The sequence below is a fragment of the Myotis lucifugus genome, unplaced genomic scaffold (assembly GCF_000147115.1).
Source record: "Myotis lucifugus unplaced genomic scaffold, Myoluc2.0 scaffold_210, whole genome shotgun sequence".
NCBI classification, from domain to species: Eukaryota; Metazoa; Chordata; class Mammalia; order Chiroptera; family Vespertilionidae; genus Myotis; species Myotis lucifugus.
The window spans coordinates 1,045,246-1,069,020 of NW_005871258.1; the positions used below are offsets into that span (position 1 = coordinate 1,045,246).

General features: G+C 38.3%; 1 protein-coding gene across 12 annotated transcripts in view; it reads right to left on the bottom strand.

Moving 5' to 3' along the window:
* LOC102419227 (testis-specific gene 10 protein-like) overlaps positions 1–23,775 on the bottom strand; it is a 142,529-nt gene that overhangs the window by 99,706 nt on the left and 19,048 nt on the right. For 4 of the 12 annotated variants that reach the window (XM_023761507.1, XM_023761508.1, XM_014463475.2 and 1 more), the window contains exons 3-6: positions 18,670–18,885; positions 8,641–8,706; positions 7,487–7,654; positions 6,970–7,125 (exon numbers count right to left, since the gene is read on the bottom strand). In XM_023761507.1, the coding sequence (XP_023617275.1) occupies positions 6,970–7,125; positions 7,487–7,654; positions 8,641–8,706; positions 18,670–18,885 (606 nt within the window). Of the gene's footprint in view, positions 1–6,969; positions 7,126–7,486; positions 7,655–8,640; positions 8,707–14,599; positions 14,619–18,669; positions 18,886–19,681; positions 19,817–23,775 lie in introns of those variants that run through there. The other 8 variants (XM_023761516.1, XM_023761512.1, XM_023761514.1 and 5 more) reach the window with 8 other exon arrangements.

Here is a 23,775-nt window from a genome sequence, read left to right on the forward strand (position 1 = left end):
TGCTGTTGGAAATGGTAAGAATTCCTTCCTTTTTACAGCAGCATACTATTCCATTGTGTAGATGTACCACAGCTTTTTAATCCATTCATCTGCTGATGGGCACTTAGGTTGTTTTCAGATCTTAGCTATGGTAAATTGTGCTGCTATGAACATAGGGGTGCATATATCCTTTCTGATTGGTGTTTCTGGCTTCTTGGGATATATTCCTAGAAGTGGGGTCACTGGGTCAAATGGGAGTTCCCTTTTCAGTTTTTTGAAGAAACTCTATACTGTTCTCCACAGTGGCTGCATCAGTCTGCATTTCCACCAGCAGAGCATGAGAGTTCCTTTTTCTCCGCATCCTCTCCAGCACTTTCCACATTTCTTCTGCTTTAAAACAAAACAAAACTATCCATTCGTTGCTTATAAAGCAAAGTATAAACTCCTTGTAATGCCCTGTGTACAGGCTCCATTATATAGTCCAGAAGCTGGTAAACTACACTGGCTCATAGTCCCAATCCAGTGAACCTCCTGTTTTTGGTAGATCTATAGAAGCTGATAATGTTTTTACATTTTTAAATGGTTTAAAGCAGCGGTTCTCAACCTGTGGGTCTCGACCCCTTTGGGGGTCGAACGACCCTTTCACAGGGGTCACCTAAGAACATCGGAAAACACATTTTGTTTTTGTGATTAATCAGTATGCTTTAATTATGTTCAATTTGTAACAATGAAATTGGGGTCACCACAACATGAGGAACTGTATTAAAGGGTCGTGGCATTAGGAAGGTTGAGAACCACTGGTTTAAAGAAATCAAAAGAAGAAAAATATATCATAACAGATAAAACAATATGAAATTTCAGTGTCCATAAATAAAGTTATATTGTAACAGAGCAAACATATTCATTTGTATATCATCTGTGTATGCTTTCAAACCACAAAAACATCTGAGTAGCTATGACTGAGATCATGGCCTGCAGAGCCCAAGATATTTATTACCTGGGCCTTCACAGAAATGTTTGCAGACTGCTGCTCTAGTTCAATCTACCTCGCAAGTGTCGGCTCCCCTGTCCTCCACTGTCACATACCTTTGATGCTAGTCTTTGACTGAATCACTTGCCTGTGATTTTCCTGCCTTTATCATCATTTCTTTAATCTAAATGTTCCTTCTTATCCCTTACAAAATTATAGAAACTCCATTCATACAGCCCTCAGGACTCAAACTCTACATAGTCCTGTAAAGATTTCCTTGATACCAGAAAGAAAAATACCCACTACTTCTGCTAAAATAACAAAAAATAGCCACCAATACAGACAATATACCTTATCTCCCCAACAAGATTGCAAACATAGAAAACAGTGTCTATGAATGTTTTTAAACTATGTTCCACGGGACTCCATGGCTTAATGAGGCAATTGGGTGGATCACAGCAGCTTTTCATTAACCAATTTACACTTCAAATCTCAATATAAAACTGTCTGAAGAAAAGGAACAGGCAAAATTTTGAAAATCACTGACTTATACTATATGTAAACAAGTGTAGGATTTTCGAGGCAGAGGCTTCTGTGAAATAATCTCACATCTTACACTCATGCACACAGATGTCTCATTAAAGGACTTTCCAGCCCCTAAGCAGTCCTGGCTCTGTAATCACGTGTATGTACAACGACTCAGGTTTCATGATACAGACAGAGACCAGGGAATTCTAATCAAAGCCCAGTAGTCATCCCACACACACTTCAGACACCAGGGAATTCTAATCAAAGCCCAGAAATAACCCCCACATTTAGAAGTGGTAGCTGCTATTTAAACTGTCCAAACTAAAAACAAGAAAGCTATTATAGAAGAGAATATCATGTAGCACCCATTAAATAGCTAATATAATGTTTTAAATTTTAAGTATACTAAAATCTTATTAAGATACTGCTGAGAAGAAGAAATTAACAAGATTGAGATTAGAGTGAAAGAAAAGAGTACTGTGATTGAACCAAAAGGATTCTATAGTACACTATAGACTCTAGGCCAGGGGTGGGCAAACTTTTTGACTCGAGGGCCACAATGGGTTCTTAAACTGGACTGGAGGGCCGGAACAAAAGCATGGATGGAGTGTTTGTGTGAACTAATATAAATTCAAAGTAAACATCATTACATAAAAGGGTACGGTCTTTTTTTTGTTTGTTTGTTTTATTCATTTCAAACGGGCCGGATCCGGCCTGTGGGCCGTAGTTTGCCCACGGCTGCTCTAGACATTTATTTTATACTAGTAGCCTGGTGCATGAAATTCGTGCACACTGAAAGGGAATTAATTAGAGGAATGTAATTTGGACTCACTATCTAATATCAATAATATGTGAGCGTGAGGCAGTCTGCATTTCTGAAATTCAATGACATGAATTTTAGCTATTACTTTGCCAAATAAATGGAATTTACAGATATCATTTAAAAGAGCATTCAGCTTAATATTAAAAACTCTGGCTACCAAGTCAGGTCCGTTTTCAACTTTTTGCCAGCGTTGTAAATTGTTTGCAGTCTCTGCCCATTTGGGGTTGCATGTCATGGTTATGAATAAATTGGGCTTGCCATACTTCGTTACAATTGCCATACTTTGTTACAATTGCCATAGCATCCTTTGTTACAATTGCTATATCACTGCTGCTTTTTTCAGGGACTACCCTCAGAAGATGATGGGAGTATTATCACTTTACCAATCGGCACATTGTCATTTTCAGATCTAGATTTGAGATAATCCATCAAACCACTATATTCTTCAACTCTCAACTTAGATTTATTTGCTTTAATGAAATTTATCCGATTGGACTCCATTTTTTTAATATGAATCCACGATAAGCTATTGAGTTAGTTTTCCTGCATTTAAAATAGGATTAAATGTGTCCCGCACAGAGAGATGAAATCCATAATACTGCATTTATGTGGCTTGTGTCTTACATTTTGTCTAGTATTATTGTCGGTTACACTGTTGTCTCTGAGTCTTAATGCAATATCTGTTCCCCAGCCTTTTTCACCATTTGGAAAAAGAATAGGATATGTCATTGCATCTAATGTAGGAAACAGGATATTGATTTGTTTCATTTTAGTGGCATTTGGATTATTGGGATCTGGTTTACAATGAATGAGCAAGTCCCTTTCAAAAGGAGGTTCTCCATCTTCGTTTCTGAATATGACAGCAACCTCGGTTACACGGGGAGAATTATATCTACCCGGGTCACTGTTACGCTCATATTTAATCACCATTGTTACCTCTGTGGGAGCAATACCTTTTGCTGCTGCTTCAGATTGGGCTTTCTTTTCTACCTCATGTAGCATCTTGTATGACTTTGTTAATTCACTTATTTCATGCATGAGGTTGTTGATGTTGATCATGAGTCTTTCTGAGCAGCCCTGGTTTTCTGGCATTGCTAATCTTTTACTTGTAGCTTCGGCTGTATCCAAAATATAGAGTTGAGCAAACTTCTGAGAAACACCATCTGAAGGATGTAAAGTACCAGTATGGTGATAAACTTATCTGTGTATTCTAAAACAGTTTGGCCCATATCCTGATGGCGATGCAATATTTGCACCCATCGAAGCAAAAGCAGAAGAACTATTTATGGAACGAATATTTTCCATGAAATGTTTACTGTCAGAATCTTCGTTTGTCATTAATCTTTTTAAATATGCCGGGTAATCTGGAAAATGTATATCATTTGGACAGATTTTCCCTTTGCTACAACATTGAGTAAATTTCCCATCGGATGGTTTTTCATCCGATAAATTGAGTGATAGGCAAAATTCACATCGAACAGTCATTCCACCGCAACTATGTTTGAGAATTGCATCCTCATGTACTCCATTTTCGCTGAGAAGGCAGTTCCTACCGGTATTGGTAGTACTTATAGATGACTGTTCTCTCGACATATTCTGTCGTCACCACCGCCTGCCTTCTTTTAACTTCAAAGGCACATTGGTCTTTAGACATTTTCTGTCGATAACACCGGTGTTTTTCGGCATCAAGCGATGTTTTTCCAGTAGCTGGTGTTCAGATACATCCTGTCGCAGGCACCACCTTCTTTCAAGATCAGATGCACGCTGCTCTGCAGACACTTTTTGTCGATAATGCCGGCATCTTTCAGCTGCAGAGCTATGTTGTATCAAGTTGTTCTTTAGACATAGTCCCACCTCCCTACTGTCACGGTCTGAGATGCAGGTGAAAGAGTCCTGGCTATCAGGCCCCTGAGAGCTGTCTGACCAATGGCTGATTCTGGCTGATTCTGTGAGGATGGGACTTCCTCCTCTCTGCTGTCAGTTTTCACAGCTGTGATGAGGAGGCTGGGGTGACAGAGGGAGCCCCGCCCTCCAAGCCGCCCTCTCTCTCGCTCTGCTCTATGTCCAGTGGTCTCCTGCTCTGCCAAGTCCTCTAAACCTCCCGCTCTCCACCAGTAAGGTCCCAGGAGTCTGTGGGCGCGCCTCCCTGACCTACAAAAGTCCCGGGACCCTGTGAGTGTGCCTACGGCCTTGCCTCCTGGGGCCGGCAAAAGTCCCAGGAGCCCGCAGCCACTGCCGCCCTCACCTCCTGGGGCACTTGACACCTGTGTATGCAAATTAACCACCACCTTTGTTGGACAATTTGCATAGTCACTCAAATCGGCTGGTGGGCATGGCTGGTGGGCATAGCTTGAGTGTAGTGGAGGGACAGCTAATCTTCATGTTTCTCTTTTATTATATAGGATATTAAGATATATGTCCAGATACATCTATTTCCCCCTTAGCCAATTCATCTATAAGAATCTTAATTAAATGGAAAAGAGCAGGCTCAAATAGGAATCAGAAAATCTGGACTGATTCCTGCTGTTCTTGGGCAAAGCAGTTAACCTAATTAGTCTTGCCTTGCCATATATAAAATAAGACAAACAGGCCACATAATCATGGTATACAAAGTCACTGTAGTTATTTAAAAACAGATGATAAAGTTTCACTTCAAATTATAATAAAACCCACTAAGGTGAACTTCAAAACTACAAAAAACCATACTAACAGTGTCTCTAATCATTTTTTTCTCTTAGAGTAGCATAAAGTTGCTGTAATTCTTAATTAAATTTAATATTTTTAAAATAAATTATGTTGGTAATGTATGGGGTTCAATATTTGTGGAATAGAGAAACTATTTGGTTATAAAGCTATTAATTTTAAGCAAAAAATAGAGATAAACTATAAACTGATTTTACTCTCTGAAATTAAATTCTATGGAAGTTTCTAAAGTGATAATACATCAAAATGATATGTTACTATTTTTAATCTCCACATTCAAATATTTTTACCTTGAACTCAATCCTCCCATTGAACATTTTCCCCATTTCTTATTTTAAAAAAAACACACAAAAAAGTACCCAGACTCCTACAACAATCAAGGCTTGACTACAACAAGACTGCTCACAGAGACCACAAGGGGGTGCACCAAGAGTGTCTACCTCAGGTAACTGGGACACTTAACACGGAAAGCCACTCTATCGACACAGCGAAGCATAAAAAAATGCCAAGACAAAGAAACAGGCCACAAAGGACAGAACCGGAAGAAAGCAGGCTACTGGATATAGAATTCAAAACCACACTTTTGAGGTCTCTCAAGAGGCTTCTAGAGTCTGTCGATAAACTTGATGAGTTGTACAGGAAATCTAATGAGACCCTCGATGGTGTGATAAAGGACCAACTAGAAAGTAAGCATACACTGACTGAAATAAAGAATATTATACAGACTCCCAACAGCAGACCAGAGGAGTGCAAGAATCAAGTCAAAGATTTGAAATGCAAGGAAGCAAAAAACACCCAACCGGAAAAGCAAAATGAAAAAAGAATCCGAAAGTGTGAAGATAGTGTAAGGAACCTCTGGGACAGCTACAAGCGTACCAACATCAGAATTATAGGGGTGCCAGAAGATGAGAGAGAGCAAGATATTGAAAACCTATTTGAAGAAATAATGGCAGAAAACTTCCCCTACTTGGTGAAAGAAATAGATTTACAAGTCCAGGAAGCGCAGAGAACCCCAAACAAAAGGAATCCAAAGAGGACCACACCAAGACACATCATCATTAAAATGCCAAGAGCAAAAGACAAAGAGAGAATCTTAAAAGCAGCAAGAGAAAGAAACTCAGTTACCTACAAGGGAATACCCATACGACTGTCAGCTGATTTCTCAACAGAAACTTTGCAGGCCAGAAGGGAGTGGCAAGAAATATTCAAAGTGATGAATAGCAAGAACCTACAACCAAGAGTACTTTATCCAGCAAAGCTATCATTCAGAATTGAAGGTCAGATAAAGAGCTTCACAGATAAGGAAAAGCTAAAGGAGTTCATCACCACCAAACCAGTATTATATGAAATGCTGAAAGGTATCCTTTAAGAAGAGGAAGAAGAAGAAAAAGGTAAAGATACAAATTATGAACAACAAATACGCATCTATCAACAAGTGAATCTAAGAATCAAGTGAATAAATAATCTGATGAACAGAATGAACTGGTGATTATAATAGAATCAGGGACATAGAAAGGGAATGGACTGACTATGCTTGGGGGGGGAAGGGGTGTGGGAAATGCGGGAAGAGACTGGACAAAAATCGTGCACCTATGGATGAGGACAGTGGGTGGGGAATGAGGGCGGAGGGTGGGGTGGGAACTGGGAGGAGGGGAGTTATGGGGGGAAAAAAGAGGAACAAATGTAATAATCTGAACAATAAAGATTTAATTAAAAAAAAAAAGTGCCCAGACTATTTCTGTGCATTTATATGACCTTTTATGGGTATGGGGATAACATACATGTGCGTGTACACAAATACTGTATGGGAAATATATTATATTTCATTAAAAATATCTTAAGGTCAAAGGTAATTCCTAACTGGTAGTTAAATTAATTTGATTGGCAGATTTAAGCATACCTAAAGAATTACATATCTGTAGAGTTAACTGTTATTACTTACATGTTTTGTTATAAGCAAGTTTACCTGTTCATAAAGAAGAAAGGTCTTGTCTCTCTCAGATGTAAGAACCTTGACATTACCCTGAATTTCTGCCAAATGACGCTCATATTTTTCCAGCATGCACTTAAGTTCTTCACGGTCTCGTGTGGTCTTCAAAAGCTCTACATCACAGTGTGTAGCCTACAATTATTGGATAAGAAATGTGAAGCTCTTCTTTACATGACGGCCGTTCATAGTCTCTACTTAAGCAACCATGATGATATAATGAAAGGAAATTATGAAAATAAATTTTAAAAATCACCTCGTTTTTAAACAGCTTCCTCCAAAATTGTTCCACATTTGTCTGATTACCTCCCAACCAGGACTAATGCTGAGGCTAAAGAACCAATTTCAGTGGTCCACTGTCCAACAAAGAGACCTCTGTCCCCCAACCTCTTTGATATACCAATTCATGCCAATCAACCAGATTAGGTAAATCAAAGAATAAAAGTCAGTGTTTGAGCAACAAACTCCAAAATATTTCTCACTTTCCAACACTTACCCGGGAAGATGGGGACAGGCGTCTTGGACTTTTAGAACTATTTCTGATCATCTTTCTCAGTTTCTGAGCTTCACTCTTGTAGTGATCTTTGTCTGCTTCTAAGGTCTTGATAAAGGAATCGAGTCTGGAAGGAGATTTATTTTGTGCTTTTTCAGTCTCTAAAATTATCTTGCCAGGGAGAAAAAAATTAGGCCATTATTTCAAGCTAAACTACAGCATCATTTTCTACATGAAGTTGAACACACACAGGATCCTTAAAAATAATAAATGTAGTATTTTAAAAATAACTTTTAAAAATCATACTTAAAAAAGCAGTTAGATATCATTCCTTTCCAGCATTTCTGAATGTTCTACATTTTCATTTAACTAAAAGTACCCCTACATTTACCCAATAATTTTGAAGGAAATAAGGTAAAGAAATTTCAGAGGCCAGAAATATCTAAAGATGTAGTTATAAATCCTAAAAATAAAATTAATTTGCTTAAAAAAACTTGTATAGTTTTGTTCAATAACTGTCCAAGGAATGAATAAATTAAAGGAATAATGGATATTCTATACTTGTAAGAACTTTAAAGTGCATTCCCATTCGCTTTAGCATATTTAGAAACATTTCTTTTACAACATTTATTTTACAATGCTATATTGGGAGGAAATAACAAATATACTTACAGAGAAGGTCTTCCAAATTATTTTAAATAGTAACATTAACATGTCTAAACAGAGCTGTTTTTATTTCACATTGTTAAATTAAAAGACATATTAGAATTAAACAACAAAATTTGACTTACAGATATTTCTTACTAAGAAGAATTAAAGTAAATATGTAGACAAATGTATCTTACATGTTGAGAATTAAATTACTTACAGTTATCATTTTAAATCAATTAACAGCAAAGGGCATTCATAAAAGTAACCAAAAGTTCTCTCCAACTCTAGGAGAGCAAAGAGTAACGCTGAAATGGAGTAAGAACAGCATTGCCCTTATACATGGGAGTACCCTGTGCACCAAGCAGAGGGCTGATTGTAGAACACAAACATTTTTGATTGTTCACAAAATCATGAGAGTCAGAACATATGTACAATTTTTTGTAGTTTTATTATGCTAACAGAATAAAAATTATTCCTGAATATATTTTTAAGAAAAATGTACTTACAGATTTAAGTCTTTTTATTGTATCTTCCAATACTATTATATTATTTTGCTGGCAAATGAGTTCAATCTGAAAATCAAGCCAGAAAAAAATTATTTGGATTTTAAATATGTAAACTGATTTAACTGGAAAAAGAGAATATAAAAAGCAAGCCACTTAAAAATAAAAACATGCAGACAGTGAATATTTTACAAAAGAAACTATATTGTACCACTTTATGTGTACCTACCTTTGCTGATAAAAGAACCTAGGATGATATATAACAGTTCCTCTTATATAAAACATTGATTATACTTTATAAATTAATCCCCACAAACTAGAAAAAATGTTAATACTAATTATAATCCTGAAGATAATAATGTGGAAGAAATAAATGACTAGGATTTTTTAAATTTTTCCAAATCACCATGGTCAGAAGTGATTATCTTTTCCTCTGAACTCTTTTAATAGTTTAATTCAATCCAACCCACAGAAACCTTTTTTATCAGATTTATGATATCAAACACATCCACTCTCATAGTATAGTTCCCCATAGTTATATATTTAGTCTATAACTAAATTGTATGTTCCTAGAGGCCAGTCACTATGTTTTTATGCAAAGCTGTAAAGCTCTCTGCTAAAAGTTGGCAAGTTAGTTTAATAAATTTCTCTCTATTTTTTGCAGAACCAACGAGGTGGCTGAATCTTCCTTTAGAACATCAAAAAACCTGACCGTGACAACAGGGAGAATGGGTTGAATGCAATGGAGTGTGCATTACAAAATGTGAATCAGTCACTACTGGACTTGCACAAATTGACCACTGACAAAAATGACCCTCAATTGTGTGACTTCATTGAGACTCACTACCTGAATGAGCAGGTGAAATCCATCAAAGAATTGGGTGACCAGGTAACCAACTTGTGCAGGTTGGGGCCCCTGAAACTGACATGGCAGAGTATCTCTTTGACAAGCACACCTGGGAGATAGTGAGGAGAGCTAAGCCTTGGCTGCTTCCCACAGCCACGGGGGTGACTTCCCTGGTCACCAAAGCACTATGTGTATGTTAGAGTTACTTTACCTTTTCCATAACTTGTACCAAATCATCCACTCATGTCTTTCATTTGTACCATTCTTTCAAATAAAGTAATTTGGTACCAAAAATATATATATAATAATAAAATAAAATGTACTCTATTTTATTTTTTAATTCTCACTCGAGGTTATTTTTCCAATGATTTTTAGAGAGAGTGAAAGAGAGAGGGAAAGACAGAAAGAAATATCGATGTAAGAGAAACACATCAATTGTTTGCCTCCTGCACGAGCCCTGACCTTGGCCCAGGTCAGGGAGGAGCCTGCAACTGAGGTACATGCCTTTGACTGGAATCAAACCCAGGACCTTCAATCTGACACTCTATTCACTGAGCCAAACTGGCTAGGGCCTAAAATGTACTATATTTTAAAATGTACTATATTTTAAATATATTCTGGGGTTATTGCACCTCATTTGTTCTTTTGACCAAAGTACTTTTCTAAGATTTCTCTGGAAGTGATATCTGTAATAATAAAAGCATAATATGGTAATTAGACTGGACATCCTTCCAGACGAAGACAGGGCTGCAAGGGAAGCCCGGGTCCCAGGTGCCTGCCGGTAGCCGGAGGGAAGCCTGGGTCCCGGGTGCCAGAGGGAAGCACCAGCCGGGGGAAGGAAGGCCTACTCTTGCACGAATCTCTTGCATCGGGCTTCTAGTTTTAATGAAATATTAAGGGGTGCTATGGTATAAGACATAATTATGTACAGTTTGGGTAAGCTTATATATGTTATTTGGATACAGTTTTCAATGCTTCAATTTATAATATTATAGAGACACTAAAAAATGGGTATATATTGAATTTTATGTAAAGATGTAGATAATAAATTAGTATAAAAACTCAAGGCCAAAAATTTTATTTAGTACAATACATTCTTAAAATAAATTTATACACAAATATCCTAGATGCAGATAGAAGGAAATGAATAATATATAAACTGAGGAAGACAGATTATGTTTAATTATCGAGTATGAATTAAGGTAGATGGTGTATTTTTATATTTTTTTATCTAAGATAGACAAAGAAAAAACATACTATTATTGATTTCAGAGAGAGGAAGGGAGAGGGAGTTAGAAACATCCATGAGAGAGAATCATTGATCAGCTGCCTCTGCATGCCCCCTACTGGGGCTTGAGCCAGCAACCCAGTATGTGCCCTGACCTGGAATCAGATCATGACATCCTGGACTGAAAATTTTAATAATATATATCTATTAGTTTTCATATAAGAAAACATAATGCTGATTCCACTCTGAAAAACAAAATTATAAATGGGCCAAATGAAAAGATGCTAATCAGTGTCATTTATTTGACAATTGTTTAATGAGGGCCTACTATGTGTCTGACATTGTGTTATATGCTTGGTTTAGTGGTGAATAAAACAGACAAAAACCTCTGCCCTCACAGAGCTGACATTCTGGTTGAAAATAGAAAAACAAATGATATTAGGTAAAATATATGTCAGATAGTGAGTATGTCATTCAAAAAATATATAGAATAGGAGGGTCAATACGGCAGTGTAGGTAAACATGGTATTCGCCTCCTCCTATAACCACATCAAAATTAAAACTAAACCACAGAACAATCATCATTCAGAACCACCTGGAATCTGGCTGAACAGAAGCCCTACAACTAGAGAATTAAAGAAGCCACATTGAGCCCAAGCTGGTTTGGCTCAGTGGATAGAGCATCGGCCTGCGGACTGAAGTGTCCTGGGGTTCAATTTCAGTCAAGGGCATATGCCAGGGTTGTGGGCTTGATCCCCAGTAGGGGACATGCAGAAGGCAGCCAATCAATGATTCTCTCTCATAATTGATGTTTCTATCGCTCCCTCTCCCTCTCTTTCACCCTCTCCCTCTCTGAAGTCAATAAAAATGTTTAAAAATAAATAAATAAATAAATAAATAAATAAAGCACAGCTCTCTCTAGTAATAAAAGTAGAACTAATTTTTTTTTTTTAAAGAAGAAGCCACATTGAAATTGATAGGAGGGGTAGAGGCACAGAACAGCTGGTCCAATATCCAGGAGCGGCAGTTAAACACTGGGAGGGATAACTTGGCTGTGGAGCTCTCCCTACCCCCATGAGGAGTAAAGGGTACCAGCCCCGCACCAGACCCCTCATTCCAGGGTTCCAGTGCTGGGAAGAGAAGTCCCTGCAACTTAGGGCTGTATAAACCAGCAGTCTGGTGACAAAGAGACTACTAAAGTCCCATGCAGCTCCTCTTACAGGGCCTGCACACAGATTTACTCGGACCCACTCTCTCTGAGCTCCAGCACTGGGGCAGCAGCTTGAAAGGACCCAAGGACAGACAGGGAGGAACTAAATTATCTGGCATCAGGGCAAGAACTGGGGGGCAATTTTCTCCCAGAAAAAGTGCTGGCAGAGGTCACTGTTCCATGGCTGAGACCACAGAGCTGATAGGCAGGAGCCATATCTGTGTCTTCATCAACTTGGCCCATACTGTTCACTCCACCTTGGTGATATCCTAAGGCCCTGCCCCACCTAAGCTGTTTGCAGGGGCTTTTCCATATGAATTGCCTGTCCTGACTCAGGCTTCAGTCTTTTCTAAGATCACTCAAACAAGCAGCAGCTGCCCTCAGCATGCTCTATACCACTCAAGAAGTGGCCCTATGCCCCATTTCTTTAGATAAGAGCCCCTAGGCCCCACAGTAGCAGCAGCATTCCAAGGTTCACAGCTTGGCCTCTCCTGGATATCTCCAAGCCTAACACACATAGCAGCCATCTGCAGATCACTCTGTAGCTTATGCTGGGTGGCACCAAACAAGGCACAGGCAGTAGCTGACTTTGAACCTTCCAGGAGGCCTCCGAGCCAGTGTACCTGGTGATCAGCTTCAGACCACCCCAGATTACAACCCTATCACATCCACAAGCAGCACACTCAAGGAGCAGACTTGGTGAGCACCAAAGATGCACTGGAGCAAGTCCTGCTCCATAGAGGCATCTCTTGCACAGCAGCTCTTTAGCTATAGTCGAAGCTGGCATTCACAGGCAATTGGCCTGGGGGTCAATCCCTCCCAGTGATGGCAATAGCAATCAAGGCTTAGCTACAATAGGAAAGTCCACACAGCCCACAAAGAGCACACCTAGAGTACCCAGCTCAGGTGACTGAGGGAGGGTGAACCACTGGGCCCTATAGGACACCTACTTTACAAGGCCACTCTATCAATTACAGGAAACACAGTAGCTCTACCTAATACACAGAAACAAACACAGGGAAGCAGCCAAAATGCGGAGACAAAGAAACATGTCACAAATGAAAGAATAGAAGGAATCTTCAGAAAAAGTACTAAATGAGATGGGAGCAAGCAAACTACCAGATACAGAGTTCAAAACAATGGTTATAAGGATGCTCAAGGAACTTAATGAGAACTTCAAGGAACTTAGTGAAAACATCAACTACATAAAAAAGGATCTGCCAGAAATGAAGGATACACTAACATTTTGAAATGAAGAATAATTTACAGGGAATCAATAGCAGAATAGAGGATACCAAGAATCCAATCAGCGATTTGGAATATGAGGACGCAATAAACACCCAATCAGAACAGCAAAAAGAAAAAAGAATCCAAAAATATGAAGATAGTGTAAGGAGCCTCTGGGACAACTTCAAGTGTACCAACATTTGCATTATAGAGGTGTCAGAAGGAGAATAGAGAGAGCAAGATACTGAAAAACTATTTGAAAAAATAATGACAGAAAACTTCCTCTACCTGGTGAAAGAAATAGACTTACAAGTCCATGAAGTGAAGAAAGTCCCAAACAAGATGAATCCAAAGGGTCCCACACCAAGACACATCATAGTTAAAATGCCAAAGGTTAAAGACAAAAAAAAAGAATCCTAAAAACAGAAAGAAAAAAAAGCAGTTACCGACAAAGGAGCACCTATACAACTGTCAGCTGATTTCTCATCAGAAACTTTTCAGCCAGAGGAGAGTGGCAAGAAATATTCAAAGTGATGAAAAGCAAGAACCTACAACCAAGACTACTCTACCCATCAAAGCTGTCAGTTAGAATTGAAGGTCAGATAAAGAGCCTCACAGACAAGAAAAAGCTAAAGGTGTTCATCACCACCAAACCAGTATTACAAGAAATGTTGAAGGGTCTTCTTGAAGGATCTTACATTCCAGCTGAGTAGACAATAAAAAATAAACCTAACAAATAAATTATATAGAAAAAAAGAGCAGAGTTAAAGATATTGGGATGTCTATGAAGGAACAGGTTAGAATTTTTTAAACAGGTGATCAGGGAAATCCTCAATGAAAGGAGCCCTTTCAGCAAAGACTTAAAGGAGGGAGCAAGTCAATCTTATAAAAATCTGGGAAAACACTCCAGGCAGAAGATACAGCCTTATAGCAAAGGACCTAAAGACAAAAGATGTCAGCTAAATTCTAAGGAATAGTAAGGAGACTAGTGTGGCTGGAGCAGAGGGAGGGAGGGATAAAGTAGTAGGAAAATATACAGAGAAAAATAAAGCAAGCAGAGAAAAGAGGGAGGGGTGTGTGTGTGGGGGGGGGCGCTTAAAACTTAAATAAGCTTTACCTTTGCCTTCCACATGGTAGGTTTTGAAATATTTTTCATTGACTGAATCACATACAAAGGTAAAAATAATGACAGAAGCTACCAGAGATCCAGTCTAATAATGACCCCTATGTGAATTTAAAATATAAATTCTATCAAGAAACTGGTAAAGGTGAAACTGCAACTTTGTTTCTTCATGTTTCAAAATGTTGTGTTCAATTATCTGGGAAACACCTTATTAAGACATTAATGACAAACAACTCAAAATGAGAAGATAAAAGGAAGCATATAGTTGTCGTGGTTTTCAAATGTCCACAAACTCTAATATTCCTTCCTTCAAAAAATGGAGCTTACCTGCCCTCCCCTTAAGTGTGGGCTACACCTATTGACACACGTCTAATGAACAGGATGTGGTGGGAGTGCTGGTGCACAGCTTGTGGATCATCACAGGCATTACCGATTCCTCCTTGCTGTCTCTCTTGGATCGCAGGCTTGGAGACTCTATCAAACGACCCGAGGGAGAGGTCCACCTGGCGAGCAACTGAGGCTTCCTGCCAAAAGCCAATGGCCCTCTGAGTAAGGCATCGTAAAAGCAAATCTTCCAGGACAGTCAATCAATGACTGCGGCTGAACCATCATTTTGATGACAATTCCTAAGAAACCATGGACCAGAACCACTCAGCTAAGCTGCATTTGACTGCGAGATATAAATGTTTGTCACTTAAGGCCATTAGGGTTTAGGGGTAATTTGTATGATAGCATTCAGTCAGTCAAAACATTAAGCATTCCATTTTATGGAATAAATGATGGAAGAAGTTCCTCTTTAAAAAGCTGACCTTTAAAAAATGACTAAAAGTAATCTCTTCCGAGTAAATAAATATAATACCATCTTTCTCAATTCCACATAAACGAACAGTAGCTTAAACATCAGACTCTACCTCCACATATCCAGAGCATAATGTCAAAGAGTATAAGAACCCAAATATTCTTAGTTCTCAAATTAGAAATTCTCATTTCAAACCTCATCCCACAAGTCAGACAAGGAACCTCTCCCAGTAACAGGGTAGCTGAACTGCACGCCCAGTGATGTGAGGAGGAGGACAACAGGCACTAGCATTCAGTTCTCCAACATTGGTCATGCATCTTCTATTTCCCGGTGTACCTGTAACCCTCGCCTACTGAGGTTGATGACTTCAGATCAGGGCATTCTACCAACCCGAAGGACCTATATCCATTTTTCTCTCTCTTTTTCAACTTTCCAATGTTTTCCCTGCATCAGCAATGCTATCTCTGCTCTAAGACCGCTACTCACCTTTACCCCGAATAGTTTTCCAATTCTCAAATATACCAAACGTTCCACCTTATATATGGATATGTATTTCCAAGAAACACTCTTTTGTGAGCCAGGCAGAATTTCCACCTGTGAGTTTAAGGTAAATCCTAGTTCTTTTATTTTTGACATTTTCCATTCCTGAAACTCTCCTTTGATAGCAGAGCATTTACCCTGACAGAGTAGTCACTCTCTCTAGAATGCAGATCCTAAAACATTTTAAAACTGATGACTTCTAAACTGGGCACTCTCTTCATGGGATTTTGGCCAACTAGTCTGCCCTGAGTCTGGGAAAGAGTGCAGTAAATTCTTAATTTGAAGAAAAAGCAGAGAAGGTATAATAAAACATAAATCCAGCATTTTTTAATTTTATAATTTATATAATTGAGTCTAAACTCAACTTACCATTAAAATGTAAGTAAAGAATAATATTCTTAAAGTAACAATGTAAACAAAAGAATTTATTGAAAAATGTTTAAAATATTCAAGCTGTTTTTAAATGTCTTTCAAATACTTTAGCAGCATCTATGACAAGATAATTAACAAATTAAAATCATATCATCCTTATCTACTCTCTCAATTAGCTGTGCTAAGAACCTCCTCAAGGAAGCATTGATAAAGAAGATTGTGTTCTTACATTAAAGGAATAAACATCACAATTTAAATAGACTTTTTACTGATTTAGATTTATTTATCCTTTCTAAATAACTGCGGTAACTGCATATAAACAAATACCATCCTAGAGTTCATTAACTGGGCTGTTATATTTCAAATTACTGTAACAAATAATGCCTTCGATAACACACATGTTTTCAGCCTAATCATTTAATTAAGTGCTTTATCATACGCTACCGACAGGAGTATATAATATGCTACCAAGAGTACATTAAAAGGATGTTTAAGAAATAACATGGCCCTAGCCAGTTTTGCTCAGTGGATAGAGTGTCGGTCTGTGGACTGAAAGATCCCAGGTTCGATTCTGGTCAAGGGCACATGCCCAGGTTGCGGGCTTGACTCCCAGTAGGGGGTGTGCAGAAGGCAGCCCATCAATGATTCTCTCATCATTGATGTTTCTCTCTCTCCCTCTCCTTTCCTCTCTCTGAAATCAATAAAAAATTAAAAAAAGGAAATAACATGTAACAACACTTAGCTTTGGGAAACTATGTTATTACAGACACAGTTTACCAATTTGGTGACTAATAAAATCAAGTCAAGCACATTCACACGATATTTAAGAATTCAATAGGTTGCTTTTCAGCTTTCAAATCCATTCTGTGTTTTGCTTGTAAACCATCAGTAGCAATGTGAAACAAAAATGTCATTTTATAATAGCGTTGAAAATCCCAGTTTCTAAATTTCATGGCAGAGTATTAAATCTCAATCAAGAAAGATGTTACCAAAATGTTAAGTAGCTACAGCAATTAGAATAATGTGGCAGTGGCACAGAAACAGCAAATGAATCAATGAGACCAACCAGCTCAAAACTGTGTCCACACACATTTTTGAATTCAGCAGCTGCTAAAATGGCACTTCAAATCAGTGACTAAAGCCCTGACTGGTTTGGCTCAGTGGATAGAGCGTCGGCCTGCGGACTGAGGGGTCCCAGGTTCGATTAAGTTATTTAAAAGTATTAAAAGAAAACTTTAGAAAATATTCTTGTAGTTCTTTTAGTGACAAGGCCTTTCCAAACCAGAGTCAACATGAGGCTAAGTACAGAGGATTTCAGGGCAGTGAAACTACTCTTTTTGATAGTATAATGGTGGATAAATGTCATTTTACATTTGTCCAAACCCACAGAATGGTCAACAAAAAAATTCCCAAGGATTATAACTTTTTAAAAAAGTTATTTAAAAGTATTAAAAGAAAACTTTAGAAAATATTCTTGTAGCTCTTTTAGTGACAAGGCCTTTCCAAACCAGAGTCAACATGAGGCTAAGTACAGAGGATTTCAGGGCAGTGAAACTACTCTTTTTGATAGTATAATGGTGGATAAATGTCATTTTACATTTGTCCAAACCCACAGAATGGTCAACACCAAGAGTGAACCTAAATGTAAACTATGTAAAAATGATGTGTCAATGTAGGTTCATCCATTGTAACAAATGCACCACTCTGATAGGGGATGTTGATGATGGTGGAGGCTATGTATGTGTGAGGGCAGGGAGTATATGGGAAATCTCTATACCATCTGCTAAGTATGAATTTATTTATTTTTTTAAAATATATTTTTATTGATTTCAGACAGGAAGGGAGAGGGAAAGAGAGATAGAAACATCAATGATGAGAGAATCATTGATCAGCTGCCTCTTCCATGCCCCAAACTGGGGTTCGAGCCCACAACCCGGGCATGTGCCCTGGGCATGTGCCTTGACCAGGAATCGAACCATAACCTCCTGGTTCATAGGTTGATGCTCAACCACTGAACCACACCTGCTGGGCAGTTTTGCTATGAATTTAAAACTGCTCTAACAAATAAAGTCTATTCAGATTTTTTAAAGGAAGAGGAAACCTCTAAAATAAAACAATCAAAATATTGACAACTATGACTACAAATAAATTTTAAACTTTGGTTAAAAAAACTTTCTCTAAAGTGTGAAATATACAGTGGATGTGATACAAACAGAAAAAAAGAATGGGGACACATACATCTTGTTTGTAGCTATCTGTGTAGAGAGAAGGACTAGGGAGGAGGAGAAATGTTTGACATACAGAACATTATTATTGCTTGAAGTTTTTACCATTACACATCTTAGGAAATTTTCTTAACAAAAATTTTAAAAGAAAAAAAATGTAAGATACAAAACAATTTAATTCATAGAACATAAATTTAAATATAATGTCAAGTCTAAAAAACTTTCAAATGATATAAATGAGAATGTCACTTTTTTTCTTTGCATTTAATAATTACATGATATTTAAAGTAGAATTAAAATATTGATCAATAGTCAGATATTAACTAGAATTATTGTAGTCATTTCACAATATATATATATATATTGAAGCATTATGTTGTACACCTGAAATTAATATAATGTCATAAGTCAATTATACATCAATTTTTTTAAAAAAAACCTATCAGTGGTAAGTCTAATACCTTGGCTTCTTCAAGTTCCTTGTCGGCAGTATCCACCACAAAATTTTTCTGTCTTTCTAATTGCTCTGCTAATTGGTCAACTTTAATCAATTCTCTGCAAAGGTGCTCATTGTGGCTGGTTAAATTATCTATTTGATTGCTTACCACCTCCTTACTATTCACGAGGTTTCTAACATATTCTTTCAAGGCATGATTTGTCTGCTTGAGATCTTCAATCTGTATAATTAGAAAGAAAATAATCACATTAAAATATGTCCTTGGCTTCCCTCTGAGGAGAACAACTAGATGGTTGGAATCAGAAAGGTAGATTTGCTTCCCTGGCAAGGAGACCTAACTATGTATCTTTCTTTACTTTATGAATTTTGTGCCATGTGAATATTTTCCTTATCTGAAAAAAATATCCTATATAATAAAAGGCTAATACACAAATCAACTAAACGGTGGAACGACTGGTCGCTATGATACACACTGACCACCAGGGGGCAGATGCTCAACTCAGGAGCTGGCCCCTGGTGGTCAGTGCGCTCCCACAGGGGGAACGCCGCTCAGCCAGAAGCCAGACTCATGGTTGGCGAGCACAGTGGCAGTAGTGGGAGTCTCTCCGGCCTCCGTGGCAGCGCTAAGGATATCTAAGCTGTCAGCTGGACATCCCCTGAAGGATCCCGGTCTGTGAGAGGGTGCAGGCCAGGCTGAGGGACCCCCCCCTCCCGCCCTGAGTACAGGAATTTCGTTCACCATGCCTCTAGTACAAATAAAAATCAAAAGATTAAGATCTATATCTTTCAAGATAATTTACAGTTTAATAAAAAAGAACTTAATTACTATTGATTTTTAACCAAACTATTAGAAAAATTGCCAAATATTTATATCTACAAAAAGAAACCACGGTCTTAAAATTATTTAATTATAATAATTAATATAATCAATAGGCATTCTTTATAATTAAATTTCTATTTATTAAAAAATATGCTAATTCTTTAGAAAAGACCTTTTGAACATATCAATAACTTACTTGACTAAGCTAAATACCAGATCAATCAAGTATTTGCTGATTAATACGGAGGACCACAGCTTTCCTTCCCAGCCCACTATCAAACCATCAAGGGATGAAGAAAAGGGCCTTTCTATCACGAAGGTGTCCAAATGCCTTTAAAGGGGAAAATACATATGTTAGACCCAGTGGACAATGATTATATGTTGGGAGCTATGTTAAATTCCAAATATACAAAGCTAGGTTAGGTACCTGCCCTCGGAGAACTTACTGTTTACTTGAGAAAATACAAATACAATATGTGAAGTGCCACAAAAGACATGTCTATGAGATAAAGTAGTGGCACAAAGATCCTTTCCCATAATATTTGACTCTCGTTGTATTTTTAACAATATTTATTGAACACCAACATATTCAAGGCACTGTTTCAGTACACTCTGGAATGTGTGAGATGACAAATGAAAAAAGTCTTGGTCTTTAAGGAGCATCTAAAATTGCTAAATCCCTCATCTAATTCTTAGTTCTAACATTATTCTTGCTCTGACTTTGAACTTTTCAAATAACTATAGAGACAGTTCTTTCCAATCCATGAAAATCAACAGTTTTCTCTAAAAACATAAACTTTATCTATAATTCATCACTATATAAAAAGTATCCTAAACATTATGAGTTATATTTAACTATACTACAATGACTTTTATTTTACTCAATACATACCTAGAAGGACCATAAAATCGAGCCTACAACTGAGGCATGTACCCTACTGGGAATCGAACTGTGACCTCCTGGTTAATAGGTCTACCCTCAATCACTGAGCCACACCAGCTGGGCTCCCTTTGGCATTTTGTAAAGTGCACACCAACTTGTCAGATTTAGAGGTAAAGAGTTTGAATTATCAAATCCAGGAAATAAGAAAAATGTGAATAATAATAATTAAAAAATAAACTGCAAATGCACATATCTTCTTAGCTAAGTCTTATCACACTGGCCTGAATTTTTAGCAATACGTCCTACTCTCTTCTCTTTTGGCCTTTTCCTATACACAGCTAAAAATTCTTTGAAAATGAAAATTTGAGGTAACTCCTGTTACCTGGGTGCTTGAGAATGAATAAGATGAAAGAATGCCATTTGTGATCCCAGCCCTACTGACCTGTCTGGCCTATCCACCATCCCCTATACAGACCTAAGCTTCAGACACACTCAGGAAACAATCTCACTAAACTCATTTTAAAACCTGTATTAAGGAAGTTATTGAAAATGTTATATACTGTCACTGAACCCTTTTTTATGAGAATCCTCAGGAAAACATGGAGTTCTTCTGGATACCTGGTTTGTTCCTATTCTGTGGACTGTGAATTATTTACAGTCCACAAAGGCAATTTCCTTTTTGCCTTTGCCTCTTAGAAGTGTAAAGCCAATCTGGAGCAACTACTACAGAAGTCCGTTCAATGAACCTGTCTGCTATTTTCATCTCACACTTTCACCGTTTAGTTCCCCCTATTTTTATTTTCATTATTAGTATTTTTTTAAACTACAGGATGTGGGGTAAATAAACAGATGAACTTCAATTTATCTATCTATGTAACTTTTTGTCTTTGTTCATGATTTCTATAGGGGCGCATTTCTGAGCGACTACCACACTATAGATGCTCGCTAACCATCCACTGCACCAGGAGAGAGTAAATGCTTCTCCTCTCCATGCTTCCATAAAGCCTTTTAGTTTTATCTTAGTATTTTATAAGATATGTTATAATTACTATTTTTATTTCCCTGTCCCTTCCACTAAATTATAAACAACTTTAAATGGACTGTGTCTCTAATTTCTTATTCAACGTTATTCTCATTTTTGTATCATTATATTTTAGCACATAAATTGTTAAATGAATAAATAAAACAAATGAATTATAAATGCACAAACTCTTCCCTCTCCTCTGAAATCAAGCTCTACTTTCATACATTTCCAAGACACAAATTGCCGGGGTTGTGTCCCAGCATTAAGAAAGGTTCAGGAATCTGGAAAAGGTGCTGCGCGTAGATGACATAGGAATCCAGAGACTAATAAAGAGTCTGGAGACGAGATATAATTTTGAAAGGCATCGGGGGTCAGAGGACCTTCAGCTAAAGGAACTGAAGACTCCCTCCTTGTCTAGGACCCTTGTTTTTATTAACACAATTTGTACTAAGGCAAGGTAGAGATAATACACTTCAAAGGGTAAGGTTTCAAAGGGTACAGAAGCATTGTCAGTTTGAGGAATAGCCTACGGCTGTTCAGGTGTTTGGCCAGTAGGAGGCAATAACATGTAGATTAAGATGCCCTTTAACTGTCTGGCAGCCACAATCAGTTTCCTATTCAGGTTTGGGGAAATGCCTTTAGCCATTCCCAACAGGTGACTACATGTGTAACTCAACCTTGTTGAGTCCCCAAGTTTCATCAATCTTTTGATGAAACTCTTGAAATTATGACATGCTTGAATTGGTTCCTGACAACAAATACTTTGAAAGAGGCAGTTTAAGGCGGTCGGAAGGATGTAGGCTTTGGACTAAGACAGGCAGATTTAAATCCCACTGTAGCCCTTCACCAGTAACTTAACCTCAGGCAATTTACCATATTTTCTTGATCCTAAGAGGTACATCCTGACTTCAGAAAAAATAAATAGAAGCCTCTTGAGTTGTATCTGTTAAATGGAGATAATATCTACAATTTGCTGGGGTGTATATAAAGAGATATTAAGCCCTAACCGGTTTGGCTCAGTGGATAGAGCTTCGGCCTGTGGAATGAAGGGTCCCAGGTTCGATTCTGGTCAAGGGCATGTACCTTGGTTGCGGGCACATCCTCAGTGGGGGGTGTGCAGGAGGCAGCTGATCGATGTTTCTCTCTCATCAATGTTTCTAACTCTCTATCCCTCTCCCTTCCTCTCTATAAAAAATTAATAAAATATATTTTTTTTAAAAAGGGAATTAATTAGCAAACTAGCCACCTGTCGATTCCGTTAGGAAAGGGGCTCCCTCCTCCTTCCTGTCAGGGTCCAGGGTGCAGGAGAATGGGGAAGGGCATGTACCTTGGTTGCGGGCACATTCCCAGTGGGGAGTGTGCAGGAGGCAGCTGATCGATGTTCCTCTCTCATCGATGTTTCTGGCTCTCTATCCCTCTCCCTTCCTCTCTGTAAAATATCAACAAAATATGTTTTTTAAAAAAAGTTCAAGTGAAATTTTCTTGATCCTAAGAGGTACACCAAAAAGTAGTTTTTCTAAACAAACAAATAAACCCTTTTATTTTTAAATGGAGATAATATCTACAATTTGCTGGGGTGTATATAAAGAGATATTAAGCCCTAACCGGTTTGGCTCAGTGGATAGAGCATCGGCCTGTGGACTCAAGGGTCCCAGGCTTGATTCGGTCAAGGGCATGTACCTTGGTTGCAGGCACATCCCCAGTGGGAAGTGTGCAGGAGGCAGCTGATCGATGTTTCTCTCTCATCGATGTTTCAAACTCTCTATCCCTCTCCCTTCCTCTCTATAAAAAATTAATAAAATATATATTTTTTAAAAAGGGAATTAATTAGCAAACTAGCCACCTGTCGATTCCGTTAGGAAAGGGGCTCCCTCCTCCTTCCTGTCAGGGTCCAGGGTGCAGGAGAATGGGGTTCCTGGCTGGCAGGCCACTGACAGCAAGCTATCCAACAGTGGATTCTGTGAGGAATGGGGCTCCCTCCTTTCTACTGTCAGGGTCTGGTTTGAAGGTTGGCCACGACCCCTGTTGGGCCAGACCCAGAGTTCTACCACGCCGTGGCCTCCACCTCAATAACCCAGGACTGACTGCTGCTGGGCGCTCCTGGTGCTCAGAGGGTGGGTTCTTCCCTCAGGCCACACGGGAAACAGCTGGGGAGGGCGCAGCCCTTGCCAAGACAACCCCTGCAGGACTGACTTCCTTCTGCTTGGTCGCAATTCTGATAGTCGTGATGAAAACCACCCATGGTTTTTATATAAGTAGATAACTGAAGAATAGGAAGTTGTAAACATGTACAGAGAGGTCTTATATGCCCTTAACCATTTCCCCCAGTGGTTAAATCTTAATTATAAGACAATGTCAAACCCAGAGATTTCACATTGGTATA